Source organism: Beauveria bassiana (assembly GCF_000280675.1).
Source record: "Beauveria bassiana ARSEF 2860 unplaced genomic scaffold BBA_S00039, whole genome shotgun sequence".
Classification (NCBI taxonomy): Eukaryota; Fungi; Ascomycota; class Sordariomycetes; order Hypocreales; family Cordycipitaceae; genus Beauveria; species Beauveria bassiana.
The window spans coordinates 35,751-51,129 of record NW_007930874.1 but is presented as its reverse complement, the minus strand read 5'-3'; the positions used below and the strand labels follow the sequence as shown (position 1 = coordinate 51,129).

Below are 15,379 nucleotides of genomic sequence, written 5' to 3'. Positions count from 1 at the left end.
CAATGCAAGTTTATGATTAGCTGCATGAAATTCGTCTAGTAGTACATGGCGCTTCAATTAGCCGCCTAATCGACGTGATGGCGTGACGGACGCCAGCCGTGAGCACGGGGTGTTGTGATACAATTCGCGACCCAGTAATTGGGATCTGATACGCAGAGGACCCAAATTGACATGTCAGTGGTGAGCAGGTGCCGAGTTTTCCACATTCTCAACTGTAGTCTCCTTCTCCACCGCGGGCTGTACCGCCGACACCCTGCTCGCGCGGCGCGATCCAAAGATGCCGCGCTCGGGGTCATCCACGCCGCGGGTGTTTCTGTGGCTCTTGATGAGGTCTGGGTTCTCGGCTTTAATTTTCGCAAAGTTGCGCTCAGCATCCCACGTCCAGATGCTATCGCTGGCAAAAACAAGATCCATCTCTTCGAGCGTGCGCTGGTTGGACTCGGGATACAGCGCCCAGACGACCACAATGCAGAGGACATTGACGGCGCCAAAAATGTACAGCGTTTTTTCGTTAAGCTTGTCAAAGATGGTGGGTAAAAGCAGAACCTAGGGCACAAATGTCAGTTTACTTGTGTCATAAGTTACTGGCTTGACTGTGGAAATGTACTTACACACCAGCCGTTGCCAATAGACCAGCCGACGACACCCCAGGCATTGCCCTTGGCGCGCACCTGGAGTGGGAAGATCTCGGCAGGATATAGCCAGGGCACAGTCAGCCAGGTAGCACCAAAAATTGCGGTATAGAGGAAGACGAAAAAGGTTGCGGCGCCACCAATCTGAGCGCGGTTCGAGTCGGAGGCGTTGATAGTGGCCCGGGCAAGACCCCCAGCCGCAAACATGCAGATGCCTTGACCAACAGCGCCCCAGTACAGAGTCCAGCGACGACCGATACGGTCCAAAGTGAATACGCAAATGAGGGTGGCAAACTGGGAAGCGTTAGCAATAATTTTCTGTGATCCATTCGCCGTGTGCACTAACCATGTATGTAATATTGTTGATGCCGCTGACCCAAAGACGATCAGAGGCCCCGATTCCGGCAATGGTAAAGATTTGAGGGCCATAAATGGTTATGCCTGCAATACCAATCCACTCCTGGAGAATCTGCAGCCAGATGACAAGCTGCACGCGGCGGCCCGTATGCAGCTTCCCTGAACCAATACCCAAGAACATGTGAAAGTAGCTTTGCTGCTCGGATGTATCGTTTTCAAGATTCTTGATGTTGATTATGTCTTGGAGCTCCGCTTCGGCCGCCTTGCCTTCTTCGCCCTCATTGCCTCGCAGGCGGCCGAGAATAAAGCGGGCTTCTTCCTCACGGCCGACCTTGACAAGCCAGCGTGGCGACTCGGGCATAAACCAAATCAGGGACAGAAGAATAACAAGCGGGAGAATTTGGAAGGCGACGGGAAAGCGCCAGATGAAAGACGATTCTGGGTCATGGTATTTAGACGTGCCACTGCAGGCATGTTAGTTCTATGCCACATGCTTTTGCATCGAGTACTTACAATTCGAGCCAGTAGGCAACAACCACACCAAAGATGTTGAGAGTAAACTCAAAAGCAACGAATTGTCCACGTGAGGTATGTGCGGCAGTCTCAGTGGCCCATACGGGGGTGATGGCGTTGAGAATACCAGTGCCGATGCCGTTCAGCACGCGGGCGCAAAACATCCAATTCGCATTCTGAGCGGCAGACTGAAGGGCAGCGGCAAAAATGCACCAAATGCAAGCGAGACCAATGGTGGCAATGCGTCCATAGCGATCACCCATCCATCCACCGAGCAGACAGCCTGCAAGAGTGCCAGGAAGGTAGTAGACCGCAACCTAAACTTGTCAGCCAAAGCCCTATGACGGGGAAACATATACTTACAATGCCGCCCTGGAGTAGCGGCTTGTCCACCACGACAATACCCAGTTCTTCGTCCCAGTGTCCAAAGCCCATGATCTCGGCATAATTCCGCGTGGTAGTCACGCCGCCCATCAGACCTTGGTCGTAGCCAAAGAAGAAGATGGAAAGGCCGGCGACAAGACAAACGGTATTGAGCAATGAGCTCTTGTACAGCTTGTGTGCGACATTATGCTTGTCGGTAAAGGCCTTGAAACTGGCCATGGTAACAGTGTAACGATTGATCAAATGAAGAAGGAGGGTGTCCAGGCTTTTTAGTCAAGGCAAAAACCATGTGGGGGATCCCAGCGTAGATGCCACCAAGAAAAAAAAAACAGTGAAGCTAGCGCAGGCCGAACGTTGCGACGTGGAGAGACAAACGGGGGACGAAGCCGCCGTTTATATAGAAAGACAGCAAATGCCCTGCGCCGAGATGATCGGTCAGCTGGTTACCAGAAACCAAGGCAAATGGAAGCATCGCCCCAGTCTCAGGAGCCATCATAAGGCAATTCCCCAGCTTTTCTTCCCCGAGGGTCGCATATAGCCTTTGGTAGATTTTCTGGGGCCCCTCAACGGAGTAAACTAGCGCCTGACCGAAGGAGTCGTCGTCGGGGAGTTGGGGTCTAGGTCCCCGCCAGCGAGTCGTGCTCTCACTACTTAGCCGCGCGAATCAGAATCGTCGCTCAAGGGAGATGCGACGAATCAGTCCGGCAATTGAGTCGAATTTTCATCTCGTCTTGCGTGGCTTGACAATAACTTTGTTGGGAGATATTGGAGCTACTTTGTCGGCTGTTACCGTTGCACTGCGTCTGGGGAGAGCCCGGGGGAGTCTGGGGAAACCCTTCGTACAACGGCGATACAGCCGCCCGGTGGGACGAAACATGATTCTCTCAACCGCATCGGAATAAAGACGCCAATCTGTCGGATGTTGATGAATGGTTACCAGGCCTTGGAGATGGAAGAGGAAAAAAAGCAGGTATCAGGGGCGCTGGGGTCTGTTTGCGGGCAGCTGGCAGCCTGGCATACATGCCAGCCGTCAGCGCCAGGGCCGAATTACATAACCAACTGGGGGCACTGCATGCCATTCCAATGCGCGACTCCTTTTCTAATTTTTCAATCTTATTATCCTTCCCGCCAAGCCTGATCGAGAGTGAAAAGAGCACTCTCATTTGCCCCCACCAAACAAAGCGCCAAGCGCCACCCCCCGCCTCCGCCCAGCACAAAAACGAACGATCGCCCAGCTCGGGGTATTCGGTCGCGCTCGCCGTGCTACCGCACCACTCACGATCCTTTTCTCCGACGACATTCATATCATCATCCGTTCGGGCCAGCCTTTTTCCTTTTGAGGTATTCTAAACGTATTACGTATTCGCAGAAGAGGCGGCTGCTCTTTTGCCACCCCGGCTCGAGGCGTCATGCCTCCTGGGTCTTCTGCCAGTACTACTGTCCCAGCCACGGAGCCCAGCCAGCAAACTCCTGAAGTGACAGGACCTCCTTCCAAGCGACAGCGGCAAAATGTTGACTCCAATACAGTTAGTTATGCCATTTGCATGCTATGTCCTCCAAATGATTGTACTCCAACGATAGGATTCTGGACTTGATACATGTGCATCGAATCGATTCTAATTTACAACCTCTTTACAGACTCCACAGAGACGCCAAGCTGCGTGTCAACCATGCCGACTCCGCAAGATCAAATGTGATAAGAAGCGGCCCGCTTGTACTATATGCGACGCTGGCGGTCAAGACTGCAAGTATTTGGAAGACACCGTCGAGAAATTAACGCAAGTAAAGACCTGACCAGCGTATGCGACTGTGCTAACCGGCCTTCTTAGTCTTGAAACCGTAACAACCACATTGCTGCAGAAGTTCGAAGATCTAAGCTCTGAGCTTGCCAGTCTGAGGAACCTCTTACAGACTCAAGGTATGTAAAGGTGCACCCGGGGTGTATTTTCAGTGCATTGACGCGAAAAGACCAAGATCAAGCCGAGGATGCTTCATTCAAGGTGTCTGAGCGAATGGCAGCAGGACATACGTCATCTAGTATCGACATTGCATCCCAAGCACCTCAACCTCAAGAACCGTCACGAGATTTTCTGCAAATTCCACAGCATCCTGCTAGTGCAGATACTGTTCTATGCTGGGAGATTTTCGAGGATAGATTTCCCGCGAATGCTCTGATAAGCAGCCTTTTCAAACCGAAATTGGCGGACATGGCCGAGGATGTAGTTGCCGCTCCATCGCGCATGATGCCCCTGGACGAAGAAAACATCCCCGTCCTCATCGACAAATTTCTTCAAAATGTTCACACAAAAAATCCGATTCTTGACGTTGAATCTCTCGTCAAGCATGGCAGGCGATGTGCAGATCAAGGCATTGGATGGGATGGCCGATCATGCTTGGTTCTTCTGGCTTGTGCGCTAGGATCTATCGTGAAGCCATTCAATAGGCCAATACCACAGGCAGCAGGCATTTATTTCGGCAAGGATGAGCCCACAGGAGAGCCCATGGCATCTTCCTCAAGGATGTATGCGAAGGAGCTACAACAGGCCGACTCTTGCTTTGCACTCGCTTGCCGAAGACTTGGGTCGCTCAAGTATTCTCTTATAGGCGCTCAGTGCCACTTTTTTGCAGGAGGTAAGCGAGTAGGCTGATGGGAGACGGGCTTCACAAGGACGAAGCAAAGACAAGGGAACCAGGACGCTAATTTCTGACAGTCTACCTCATGTACACACTACGGCCACTGGCATCTTGGCACTATTTCTTACACGCATCCGTCTTCTTTCAAGTCCACCTCCGCATGACGCATGGCATTGCGGGCGACTTCGAAGACGCCTTGAATGCTGCCTCTAGCCGATCGGACTTTACAACAAGAAAATTGAAGCGCCTGGAGCAGAGTCTGTACTGGTCTGCATTCAAATCTGAATGTGAGTTTCGTGTCGAGTTGCCACTACAGCAGTCCGAGATTAGTCTTGCCGAATATCCAGACTTGTTTCCATCGCCGCCTTCGCCAATACCCACGAACAGCTCGGACGATGACGGAGTGACTGGTGGAAACAACTTTGCAAGCACGGAAGATTTGGAGCTTCGCCAGCACGCCGTACGTCTCTGTAATGAGGAGGAGAGCTGGTACTACTACCTCACAGAAATTGCCCTTAGGCGGATTGGAAATCGTATTGTCAACACCTTCTTTCGTCAGGGGCGATCGGCTTGGATGATGAACCTGAAGCCGCTGCTAAGAATGGCAAAAGAGTTTGAAGCGCAAGTGTCCTCGTGGTCCGCACACTTGCCTCCCGCCATGCAGCATTACGAGACTACCTCTGTCATTCGAGCACCGAATGTAGGAACTTCGAATCACGTTACACGAGAGCTTAGCTGGGCGGTCGACAATCGACTATTGGAAATGCAGACGTGGCTGTATCAGCCATTTCTGTTTTATTTCGTACATGTAGCCAGACCGAACCTACTGCGACACATATCGTCGGACAAAAGCACAGAGCCCCGAATTAGCAGCCTGCTAAACTCGCCACCGACCACAGGTACAAGTGCGGAGAGCCTCGGACCTGTCAATGGCATACCCGAACTGGATAATGACGAGGTTGAGCTTCTGCACTCATTGGTCACTTCTGGGATCGAGTGCTGCTTGAAAACAATTGACGTGAGATCCAGAGGTCACCGCCATCACGGCCTGTGGTACGATCTGCGAAGCATTATGACGGCGTCTTTGGTTCTACTTGCCATCATCAAGAGCGGCCAGGCTGCCTGGATACCCGGTGGTACTGACGCTGTATGGGGCGTGACCTCACAACAGTACTGGCCTGGAAACCGCGACCCCATTGGCGGCAAGATTGGAAAAGTTCTGACGCAATTCGAATTTTGGGCGGAGGAGTCGCCGGATCTTGTTCGATACAAGGAGATATTGGAGCATCTTGTACGTGAGGTGCGTGGAAGCACTTGATGAAATCATGCGCATGGGAAGTGAAAGGGACGTTGGAAATAGTAATCATGATCGTTTCTCGCTCATAAAATGCAAATGGTGAAATGGAAAAGGGTTCATACGTTCCAGGAAATAGAGCCAATACTTTTAAGTCGCTGGTTCTGTTGGTACCCTTCGTACAGACACTATTTAGGTGTGTGGTTTTCTGTAGCCTGCGTCATCGCCTCTCCCATTAAGTAGATCATTTCTCAATAATGTCGCAGCCCCTGAATGGGGCTCGAATGTTTCGGCATCACCAGTCTTTGGGTGGAATGTAGGATCGTGGAGGCGATCGGGGCGTGACATTGTCTTTTGGTGGTGGTACGGCTATGAGCGGTCAAAAAAGAATAGGCAAGAAGGCAATAAACAGTCATACGTCTAATTCCCGGGCTGCTTACAGCACACAGCTCGATTTCACTCGATGATTGTGTCACTTCTTTGCTGTGCATGATGTAGCTGGCGCTGTTTGGTCGTGTATTGCGCTCCGTAACCGACTTGTGACGCGAGATGTTGGTGCTGAAAACACGGGGCCACATGCGCACCAGTACGAGGCGGAGCGTAGGCAAAGAGGCACAAATCATGCCGACATGGACTTCAATGGTGGACCACCAGGCCACTAGCCAATGATCCCAGGTAGGGTTGCTGGACCGGGCCAGATAGATGAGTGACTGAAGCCGAAGAATGGACACAATGGTGACACTAGGCCAATTAGCTCGGGGAGCAAGCTCAGCGATTGGGGGTGAAAACATACAAAGTACCGAGCAGAAACATTAAAGCGACGGCAATCTTCTTCTTCCAGTGCAGCTGCAGTTTTCGCAGCTGGCTGAGCGGAATCGCAATCAGCCACACGTCGACGGCGATGCTGACGGCCGCATGACTCCATCCAAACGCATTAATGTCGATGCAGCGGCCCGAGGCGCCCGGGTCGGTGTACCTGAGCCAGAAGAAGGAGATTGGCACGCACTGCGCGATGCCCGCAACCACAAACGCGACGCCCGAAGCCGCGTTGAAGACGACGGTGGCCCAGAGCAGGCGGCGCGTCCACGTGCCGGGGAAGATGTAGAGGTAAAACGCGGAGAGGCTGAGCTTGACAAAGGCAACGTCGGCCACGTACAGCACCTCTATGGTGTAGAAGAAGGCGCCGAAGCGGTTAATCTCGGCGACGGAGAGCGTCCAGGCGTCGCGGCCCATGCCGCTGGCCGTGAGCCCGGCCACGTTGATGACGGTGGCGGGGATGCCGACGAGCATGGCGCCGATGATGGTGTAGTCGTCCCAGCCGAGGGCGCGGCGGTAGCTGAAGAAGCGCTTGAACACGAGGCGGATGGCGACGAGGAGGTTGGTGACGACGCCGAGGACAATGGCCAGGACGTTGTAGCGCGCCGTCTTGTCGCGGACGGGCGCGTCGCACGAGAGCGCGGTGAGATTCTTGGCCTCTATTTTTTTTTAAAACTGTGAGTATTTGTGATATCGTGGTGATAAAAAGGGGAAGGAAAAGGTAAGAATTTCTTACGCAGAGCATCTGCAAATGTGCATGCTTTGCGAATGCATGGCGAGGCATGCTTTTCAATCTTGTGATAGTTGGTCTCGCAGATGCAAGTCTTGTCGAGAGCCGCGCAGCCGACGTCGCCAACGACTTTCAACATGCACGGCAGCTGACAAAGGGAAATTAGCTTGCGGTAATTCAAAGAAGAAGAACAGACGGATGTCGTGTTCTCACTTAAACATACAGCACATTTGGGCATCTTTGTGATGGCATCGGACAAGGTCAGGCTGCTGGGCTTGTCGGCCGCGGCAACCTCCAGTATCAAGACCGCCAGGACCGCTGACAAGCCACTCAGCAACCGCATAGTGAGGCGATTGGGCCACCGCAAAACGAAGGTGTGCTGATTGATTGCAAAGAACAAACAGATGGTGTAGACAGCACGGAAACCTGCCTACGGGACCAGGCCACGGCCGTCGGTTATAAGCGGTAAGGACACCCTCGGTGGCGTACTCGGGGCGTTGGTGTGCCTAGCCGGTGAGTATAAGGCGACAAGGCGCATCACAACGTGAATCGTGATACGCGACTTTGTTGGAGAGAGGAAATCTCAAGATGCCACATGCATACCGTTGAAGATTGGATTTGATTACCGCAGATGCAGAATAACAACAGGACGAGCAGTGGCACCGTTCATTGTATGATGAGCGTGGCGAGTCAGGACGGCGCAGCGCGCTCCTCCACACACACACATCCACCCCCAGCTTTTTTGGCAAAGGGGAAATTCCAAGAAACCGGGGTCCCGGTACGCCCACTGAGCGGGGGGGGGGGAAGGAAGGCTATTAGCGACCTGTTAGCTTCTTTTGGTATTGTCAAGTCGTCATGGTTCAACTTTGTGTGCTTGCTTGTCTAGCCTTGATTGCCAGTCTTCAGATTATTAAAGTTCCGATCTTGAAGAATACGATCTCAGCCTCTCCTTCCGTCTTAACTTTACGAAGGACTAACAAACTTTATTATGCAACCACAGTACCGATCATAAAGCGAGCGCAAGTAAAACGAGGCCGCTCCTCTCAGCGTGCAGGCCAATGTTGAGCCCGTTGACGGCGCGGTCAATGGCCAATAACGCAATACTTGCACCTGCTACCAAACCCTTCCCCGAACAATCAGTAACCCATCTACCCCGTCAACCCGTTCATCTCGGCTTCCGGAGAAGAACTAATAACAATGGGGTCTCACTCTTTGCATACTCTGAGACAGCCCAGGGCTGGGCTGTTAATGCTTCTGCAAGGCTCGCAACGCACAGACAATCACACAGACGGCATTTGTCCGTACCGCGCAGCCTGATGGCTAACGTTACCCTAGTCATCTAGTCAACTCTTATTAACCTCCAAGGCTTTGAACCTGGAGCCTTGCGCCTCGATTTATGACATGTGGTTTGTGGGCGGACCGCGCAAAGAGTGGCTTGTTACAGAGATGCAAGGGCCGACAAGAAACTTGCGCGGTAGTGGCGTTTTGGCTGACGATGATTGTGGGCATGGCGAAACGAGGCTGACCGTCGCAATGAGCTTGGCCCACACACACACACACACACTGAAGTTTACAAGTACACTTGCCCTCTGAGCCATGTACAAAGTATGTAGGTGACTGTCGAAATCACAATTATGAGTAACTTACTTTCCTGTGTCCTCGTCACGTTTCAGATGCACATTGCACAATGCAAAGCGCTCAACAAACCGGTTTACCGGGAGTCGGCGGCGAGTCCAAGGCTTATGCAAAGGCAGAGGAGGAAATGTGCATGAACTATAGAACGACGCGGGCAGATTAATACCCGAAAAAGATGTGACTAATAGAGCAAGGTCGTTTTTGCGGGGGCCACGTTACTTGGCTGTTCATGTGCACTCCTGCGCTATTTCGACGAGCATCTTGGATGTGTTGTTATTAGTGGTGAACTGTTCCAGAGCAACAACGGCTCGTGGCTGGCGTTAGTGCTGGCTTGGCGTGCTTATTACTCCGTAGTTTGTATCGTAACAGTGCTAGAGCAGTTGCTCAACGATGACTTGCATTTTAACATGTGATGGCGGGTTTCCTTCTTCATGAACGCCAGCGCGACAGTTCTACCTCGGATTATTCTTTGACATGGCAGGCTACTAATAAGAGCCAAACATTCCACGAGAAGAGAATTCTATATCAGCCCTTGTTCTGCGCAGAATTATCCGCCCTCTCCGAACAGCCCATCTCAACTTGCTGGGCCAAGGATAGTGCTGTGACGCCACTAGTACGCTTGGCCTGTTGAAGTTGAAGATTAGTTGATACACTTGGCGGCCGCCACATTGCGCCTTGAATCGACATCCATAGAGCGACTTTTCGGACGGACACAGATAACTATTGCTTTCCATTCAGTGGCCTGGCCAATCCTTTTCACCCAATCAACATTTCGTGGTCGCGCGGCTGCTTAGTCGGTAACAGTATAATTGCCTGGCTGAACACAAACAGCGGCGATGCTACACACTATCTAGTTGGAAGACGTAGTTTGGAAGGAGTCACTTTTCCTTTCGCGAGAAGCAGAAGACAGTACAAATACATGTGATCAATTCAAAGACCAAGACATTTAATCATCTTACCGACTTTTGGGTGGGAGAATTACTAAGGTATCTTAGATCAACAACTAAGAAACAAGATGTGATTCCTAAGCCTCGTGGAAGCCGTTACAGGCCTTGAAGGAAAAATCCTAACATTTAGCTACTTTTACTGGTTTGATTTAGCAGCTAATAACGGCTTGATTTATGCTTCATGTTATTTTGTGTGAAAGAATTTAAATCAAAATAATCTATATGCGTGAAAATCGCGGTTCTGGGTAGGTGCGAGGAATATAGTAGTTGTTCGGGCGCAGGAGACTATGAATAATGCAGCTGGGGTGTGCTTACTGCGATGGTCTTTCGCCCAACAAAAATCAATTATTCCCTATATGTACTCTTACGGAATACAAGAAACGAGAAGGTTCCTGGAGAAAAAGGAAAAGACTGCGACTAGCTAGTGTTTTGGCCTTGGAAGATTCGTCGTGGGCAGGACATCGGCAACGTCTGTGGCGCATCAGGCAACAATAATATTATTTGAATTATAGGCCTTCAAATGAGCTGCCATCGGTAAAGATTGCCCTTGCCCAATTCTTGTCCAACGTTTGGCTGCCTGTAGCATGCGTAGGCTGTGCAATGTCACGCCTTACTGTGAGCCTTACGACCCAAGACAACCACATGCTATCACATAGTACAAAATCCTCGCACACTTAATCCGTACACAACTTGAATTTTGCAAGAGCACATCTTCAGGATGTTTGATCAGTGATATGGCGGAGCGGTTCAACAGCAAGCCTTCATGATCAAATCGCGCATTCATCTGGTGATTACGAATACAGCTAAACAATTCGTCATGCAACATGCAGCCGCATAGCCACTAAACGCGAAGAACAGCCATCGTGATATGCGGTCCAGAGTGCAAACCAGGCTATGTTGCCTTGTGTGAGTCCTCGTGTATACTAGCATTCCGATATAGACAGTGCGCTATGACACACACGGCGGCAAGTCAACCAGAGGTCAGACTACCCTCCTCATTTCGCGGAATATAGGCTTTAACCTACAAACTCCGGTCATTAGACTCGCAGGCATATTTATGAGTTCTGTGCTATTAGCCGTTGATCTCGCATGCCTACTCATTCTTGCCTTCAACGCCGCTTCGGTCCCGCGATGGACAGCCCGCTTGGACGGATTACCATGATGTGCATTGGCGTGTCGATATCAGACGCACTGCCTTTGCGAGTTTGTCACGACCGCAATGCTCTGAGGGTCCTTGATGAGACTCCAGGATGGCTTAGTGAAAGAGACAAGCAATCCTCCGAGGATGGGGGACGAAGAAGAGACTGGTGTTCGGGACGTTATGCTTGGTGGTAGCAAAGGACTAAGAAGAGGTGCTAGATATAGTTGCTATCCTGCGAAACATGAGGCCCCTGCACCGCCTCAAAGGGTGATTGAAGGAGTGCCATATCCGTATCCGTAGCATGCACCTACATAATGCTAGATAGTGTAGTTGCTCATATTCGTACAGCCTTTTCCGGCTGGATATTGAAGGGTTTCAGCAGCTCAAGCTCTAGATTTTATATAGTACAAATGATAATACAACATCTGGGAATGACCCCACGGCCCCTATAGGCATTGGATATTCGAAGGTATCATTGTTCTGGGTCGCACGCGGCAGGGAGATCTTTCAAGCGATGCTGTATAGCTCATTGACAAAGAGGCTGAGGAGTTGGACATTCTTCTCGACTGCTATAAATTGATGTGGCGTAATTGGATACCAATTTTCGCCATGTGCTATATAAACGTCAATGCGGATATATCGATATCCAGAAGTCTATCGATTTTATCTAAACACCGACACAGGCCTTGTATATTGATTCAAATCGACACGCGCAAATCTGGAAGCCGCTGAGCCTACTGCCAAGAATGAGTGTAGCGCAAACAAATGCCGAGATGAGTGTCCCGACTTCCGATCATCTCTCGAGCAGCAACTCAGCCCACGTCATACTTGCTCCGTTGATTATTGATGTATTTCGGTATTAACCACAGTAGCAGTAGTTGCCACATGAATAAAAAGAACTGCAACACCAAGCGCAGCTATCACTATGCGAATGACCATCAAGTCGATGGCAATGAGTTCCGTCAGGAAAGCAGCGAGAAGGCGATGCAACTGTACTATCTGTTGCGGTGCTGTGAGACCCAGCATTGACAGTTGCTGTAGCTAGAAGACTAGCAAGGACGAGAGCCTTCAACGAGAAGTCGAGCATTTTGTTAAGCGGTTGATTGTCTAGAATAAATTGTTAGAGCATTGTGAATGACTGCACCGAACCACCGATGGATATTGTCTCCTCACAAGAATCTAGAGCTGTAGCCAAGGCTTTGCAGGGCTTCTACTGGAAAAAGCAAAGAGCCAAAAAAAAACAGTGTAATGATGACGAGAGTTCAAGATCTAGAGAGAGGTTTTCATGCAGTGTTTATATATGTAATACCAAACTTATGTATCACAATGCCATATTTTTTTCTCCTAGACTACTGTGCCAACCCTGGCTTTGTCTTGTGACTGGATTTTTTGAAGCGGTTCAAGGTATGAGCCAATGGCGCATGTGCTGAATCGGCACTGATTCACTTGCTGTCAGATTGATTCACTTGCTGTCAAACTGATTCATTTGCTGTGAAATTATTGCCATGGGCGGTTTCATGAAGCAGACGGCCGAAGACGTTATGACACCGCGCGGCTGATATTCCTTTGTATTGTACAAAGTCGAATTTTCACAGATCGAATTCAAGGGTAAATAATGCTAAAAAAGGAGCGACATGAAGCAGATAGCTAAACCCCAATCTGGGTATCAAAGGTAATATATATATAGTCGACATGGTCGAAGCCAGCCTAATCAGGATGCACTGCTACCCTAGGGTTAGGCACAGATGAGAGACATTTAATGTGCGCGGGGTACTGTGTCTCGGCCTTTAGTGTCTTTGCCGATTCTAGACTCCCCGGTATAAATCAAAGCTTGGGCTGAGAGCTGACAAGGTCTGATGAAAACGACAGATATATACGAGCAGGAGAGGTTCAGCATACCGAAAGGCCTTGGTATCCGCGTGCTTGGAAGATGTGTTTTACACGACGATTTATAAGCCTGACTAAACAACGAGTGGCAGCTGCACGATTCAGCCGCTAAAAGGACACTAGCTGAATCAGGTAAATACCAGGTCGACTATAAAGATAAAGGCTCAGGGGAGATCTAGAATCAAGGCCAGGCCCCGCATCAATTATGCAAATTCGGGTGACTAGAGCGGAAGGATTGACGTGTTGCCAGACACGAAGCAATTGTATTGCATGCCCTCGACGATGTTACAATCTGCCATTTTATCACCAGTCTGTTGCCAGTCAGGATCGTTGTCCAACTCTCGCCAAACTCGGCGAGGGAATGACTTCCCTTCCGCATTCGTCCAACGCTCGGCCGCTAATAGAATAAATATATTCAAAGTTGGTGTGTGTCGAGCCACTCACTAGCGTGGCATTAAAAAAAAAAACGAGTCTGATCACAGAGTTTTGGGCTCCGCTCTCGGTAGCCATCTACCGTTTGCCCAGATTTCGGCAAGGTTTTGGTCGTTTTGCTAAACAACATCCATCCCTTCAACTATCAATTCCAGATTCCTGTGGCGCGCGCTCGCAATTTTTTGGCAGGCATCAAAAAAAGACGGTAGAATACCACTATTCGCGCGCTGCTGGGACAATGAATTGCAACGAACTCCAAGAAAACGCCAAGGGCGAGCACTACATTATCAAGCGGCCCAAGGCGCTGCAGTGGTTCTGTGATGGAGAGCTGCAAAAGGACAGCGACGAGGAGCGCCAAGCCGGCCGCTTTGAGCTATTCCTAGATTTACTATGTGAGTCAAGCTCCTAACCATGCAATCTGCGCAACATAAGTAGTTTGCACTGAGAGGACTGTGTCACTGAACTTTGCCATTCGTTAGACGTTGCCATTGTCGCCAATCTCAGCGAGGAGCTCAGCGAGCACCCGGACGGCGCGCACGTTGCAAAGTACATTCTCACCTTTACGCCGGCGTGGCACATTTGGGTCGACCTGCGCGAGATTATGAACTCGTACTACACCGACGACCTGGTGCAGCGCCTCACCATCCTCTGGGTCATGGCGCTGCTGGTGCTCTTTGCCAACAATGCCAACCACGTCGACGACGACCTGGGCGCCATGCGCACCGCCGCCGGCGCCTACGTCGCCGCGCGCTTCACCACGATGCTGTTTTTCCTCGTCAGCTCCTTTGCGAGCTACGCGCACCGGCTGCAGGCGCGCATCATGACGTGCTTTATGCTGGTCGGCTTGCTCATCACCACGCCGCTGTTTCTCGAGAGCGTCAGCGTCGGCGCCAAGGCGGGCGTCGTCGCCGTCATGATCGTCTACCAGGAGCTGACGTGGAGCGTGACGCTGAGTCCCTGGCTCAAGCGCCGCCTCAAGCTCCGTTACAGCACTGCGGTTGATATCGCGCACGAGATTGATCGCATGGCGGCCTTTTTCATCATCATCCTCGGCGAGTTTGTGTACATTGTCATTGTGGGCAACCCGGCCGGGATTGGCCTGACGCCTGGCTATGGCAAAGCTGTCTGCACCCTCGTTATAGCCTTTTGTCTCAATTGGATCTATGTCAGCGGCGACGGCAGTCTGAAAGCCACACACCCTATCCGTCGCTCTGCGTGGACCGCCTTTGGCTTCTTCCTGCTGCACCTCCCCATGGCGGCCGCGTTCCTCATCGCCGGCCACATTGCCGCCTTGAGCGTCAGTGTCGAGGATTTTGAAGAGGGACAGCGATGGCTTCTGGGCGTTGGTCTCGGCATTGGCTTGCTGTGCCTCTGGGTGTACGGCATGCTCTACAAGGCAGAGGAGCGCCACGACCTCATACTGCCCAAGACGTTGCGCGTCGGCATGCGCCTGGTTGTTGCCGTCATTTTAATGGTGATTCCAGCTACGCATGGGCATTTCAACGCGACCCAGTTTGTGGTCTTGGTCATGGGGCTCGTTGCCTTTTTGACAATTTGGGAGACGATTGGAGGGCTTCTCAAGGGCACGACCATTTTTGAGCCTTGGACCGACATTCATCCTCCGTCTGGGCCGCTGCCGAGAGGCGCGGCGGCTAGCACGCAGAATTTCGAGGGTCTCATTGAAAGCTAATCTTTTGGCCTGCTGGAGATCTAGAATCAAAAAAAAAAAAAAGAAAAAAAAAATGTTGCTCTTTGACTAGTTTCGGCCATGTTTGATGTTGACGCGAAAATGAGACGGCCTTTTTTTTCGTCGGATGAGAGAGCGGGACCAAGTGACTCGCCAATAATTTAAATAGATGAGCTATAATTTCTACAATAATCACTGATTTCTGTAATTGAGTCACAGTTGCCCTTTTGGTGCACATTCCGTGAGAGCTGCCGCGACAAGTGAGCAGCTGACCGTTGGCACGATGCAGT

At 51.0% G+C, this 15,379-nt stretch overlaps 4 protein-coding genes across 4 annotated transcripts; 2 read left to right on the top strand and 2 right to left on the bottom strand.

Moving 5' to 3' along the window:
* Positions 1-174: 174 nt before the first annotated feature.
* Positions 175-2,105, bottom strand: BBA_08728 (hexose transporter; the record flags this gene model as incomplete). Its single annotated transcript, XM_008603825.1, has 5 exons — positions 175-546; positions 612-926; positions 979-1,453; positions 1,503-1,819; positions 1,866-2,105. 5 exons carry the CDS (start codon positions 2,103-2,105, stop codon positions 175-177), a joined length of 1,719 nt encoding a protein of 572 aa, XP_008602047.1.
* Positions 2,106-3,295: 1,190 nt separating this feature from the next.
* On the top strand, positions 3,296-5,838 carry BBA_08727 (Putative Zn(II)2Cys6 transcription factor; the record flags this gene model as incomplete). Its single annotated transcript, XM_008603824.1, has 5 exons — positions 3,296-3,412; positions 3,525-3,668; positions 3,747-3,804; positions 3,855-4,517; positions 4,598-5,838. 5 exons carry the CDS (start codon positions 3,296-3,298, stop codon positions 5,836-5,838), a joined length of 2,223 nt encoding a protein of 740 aa, XP_008602046.1.
* A 271-nt stretch (positions 5,839-6,109) lies between these two features.
* BBA_08726 (CFEM domain-containing protein) lies at positions 6,110-7,703 on the bottom strand (the record flags this gene model as incomplete). The annotated part of the gene is made up of 5 exons (XM_008603823.1): positions 6,110-6,183; positions 6,233-6,555; positions 6,608-7,289; positions 7,367-7,508; positions 7,584-7,703. 5 exons carry the CDS (start codon positions 7,701-7,703, stop codon positions 6,110-6,112), a joined length of 1,341 nt encoding a protein of 446 aa, XP_008602045.1.
* A 5,937-nt stretch (positions 7,704-13,640) lies between these two features.
* BBA_08725 (low temperature requirement A) lies at positions 13,641-15,092 on the top strand (the record flags this gene model as incomplete). Its single annotated transcript, XM_008603822.1, has 2 exons — positions 13,641-13,794; positions 13,882-15,092. The coding sequence occupies 2 exons, from the start codon at positions 13,641-13,643 to the stop codon at positions 15,090-15,092; spliced, it is 1,365 nt and encodes a 454-aa protein (XP_008602044.1).
* Positions 15,093-15,379: the final 287 nt, after the last annotated feature.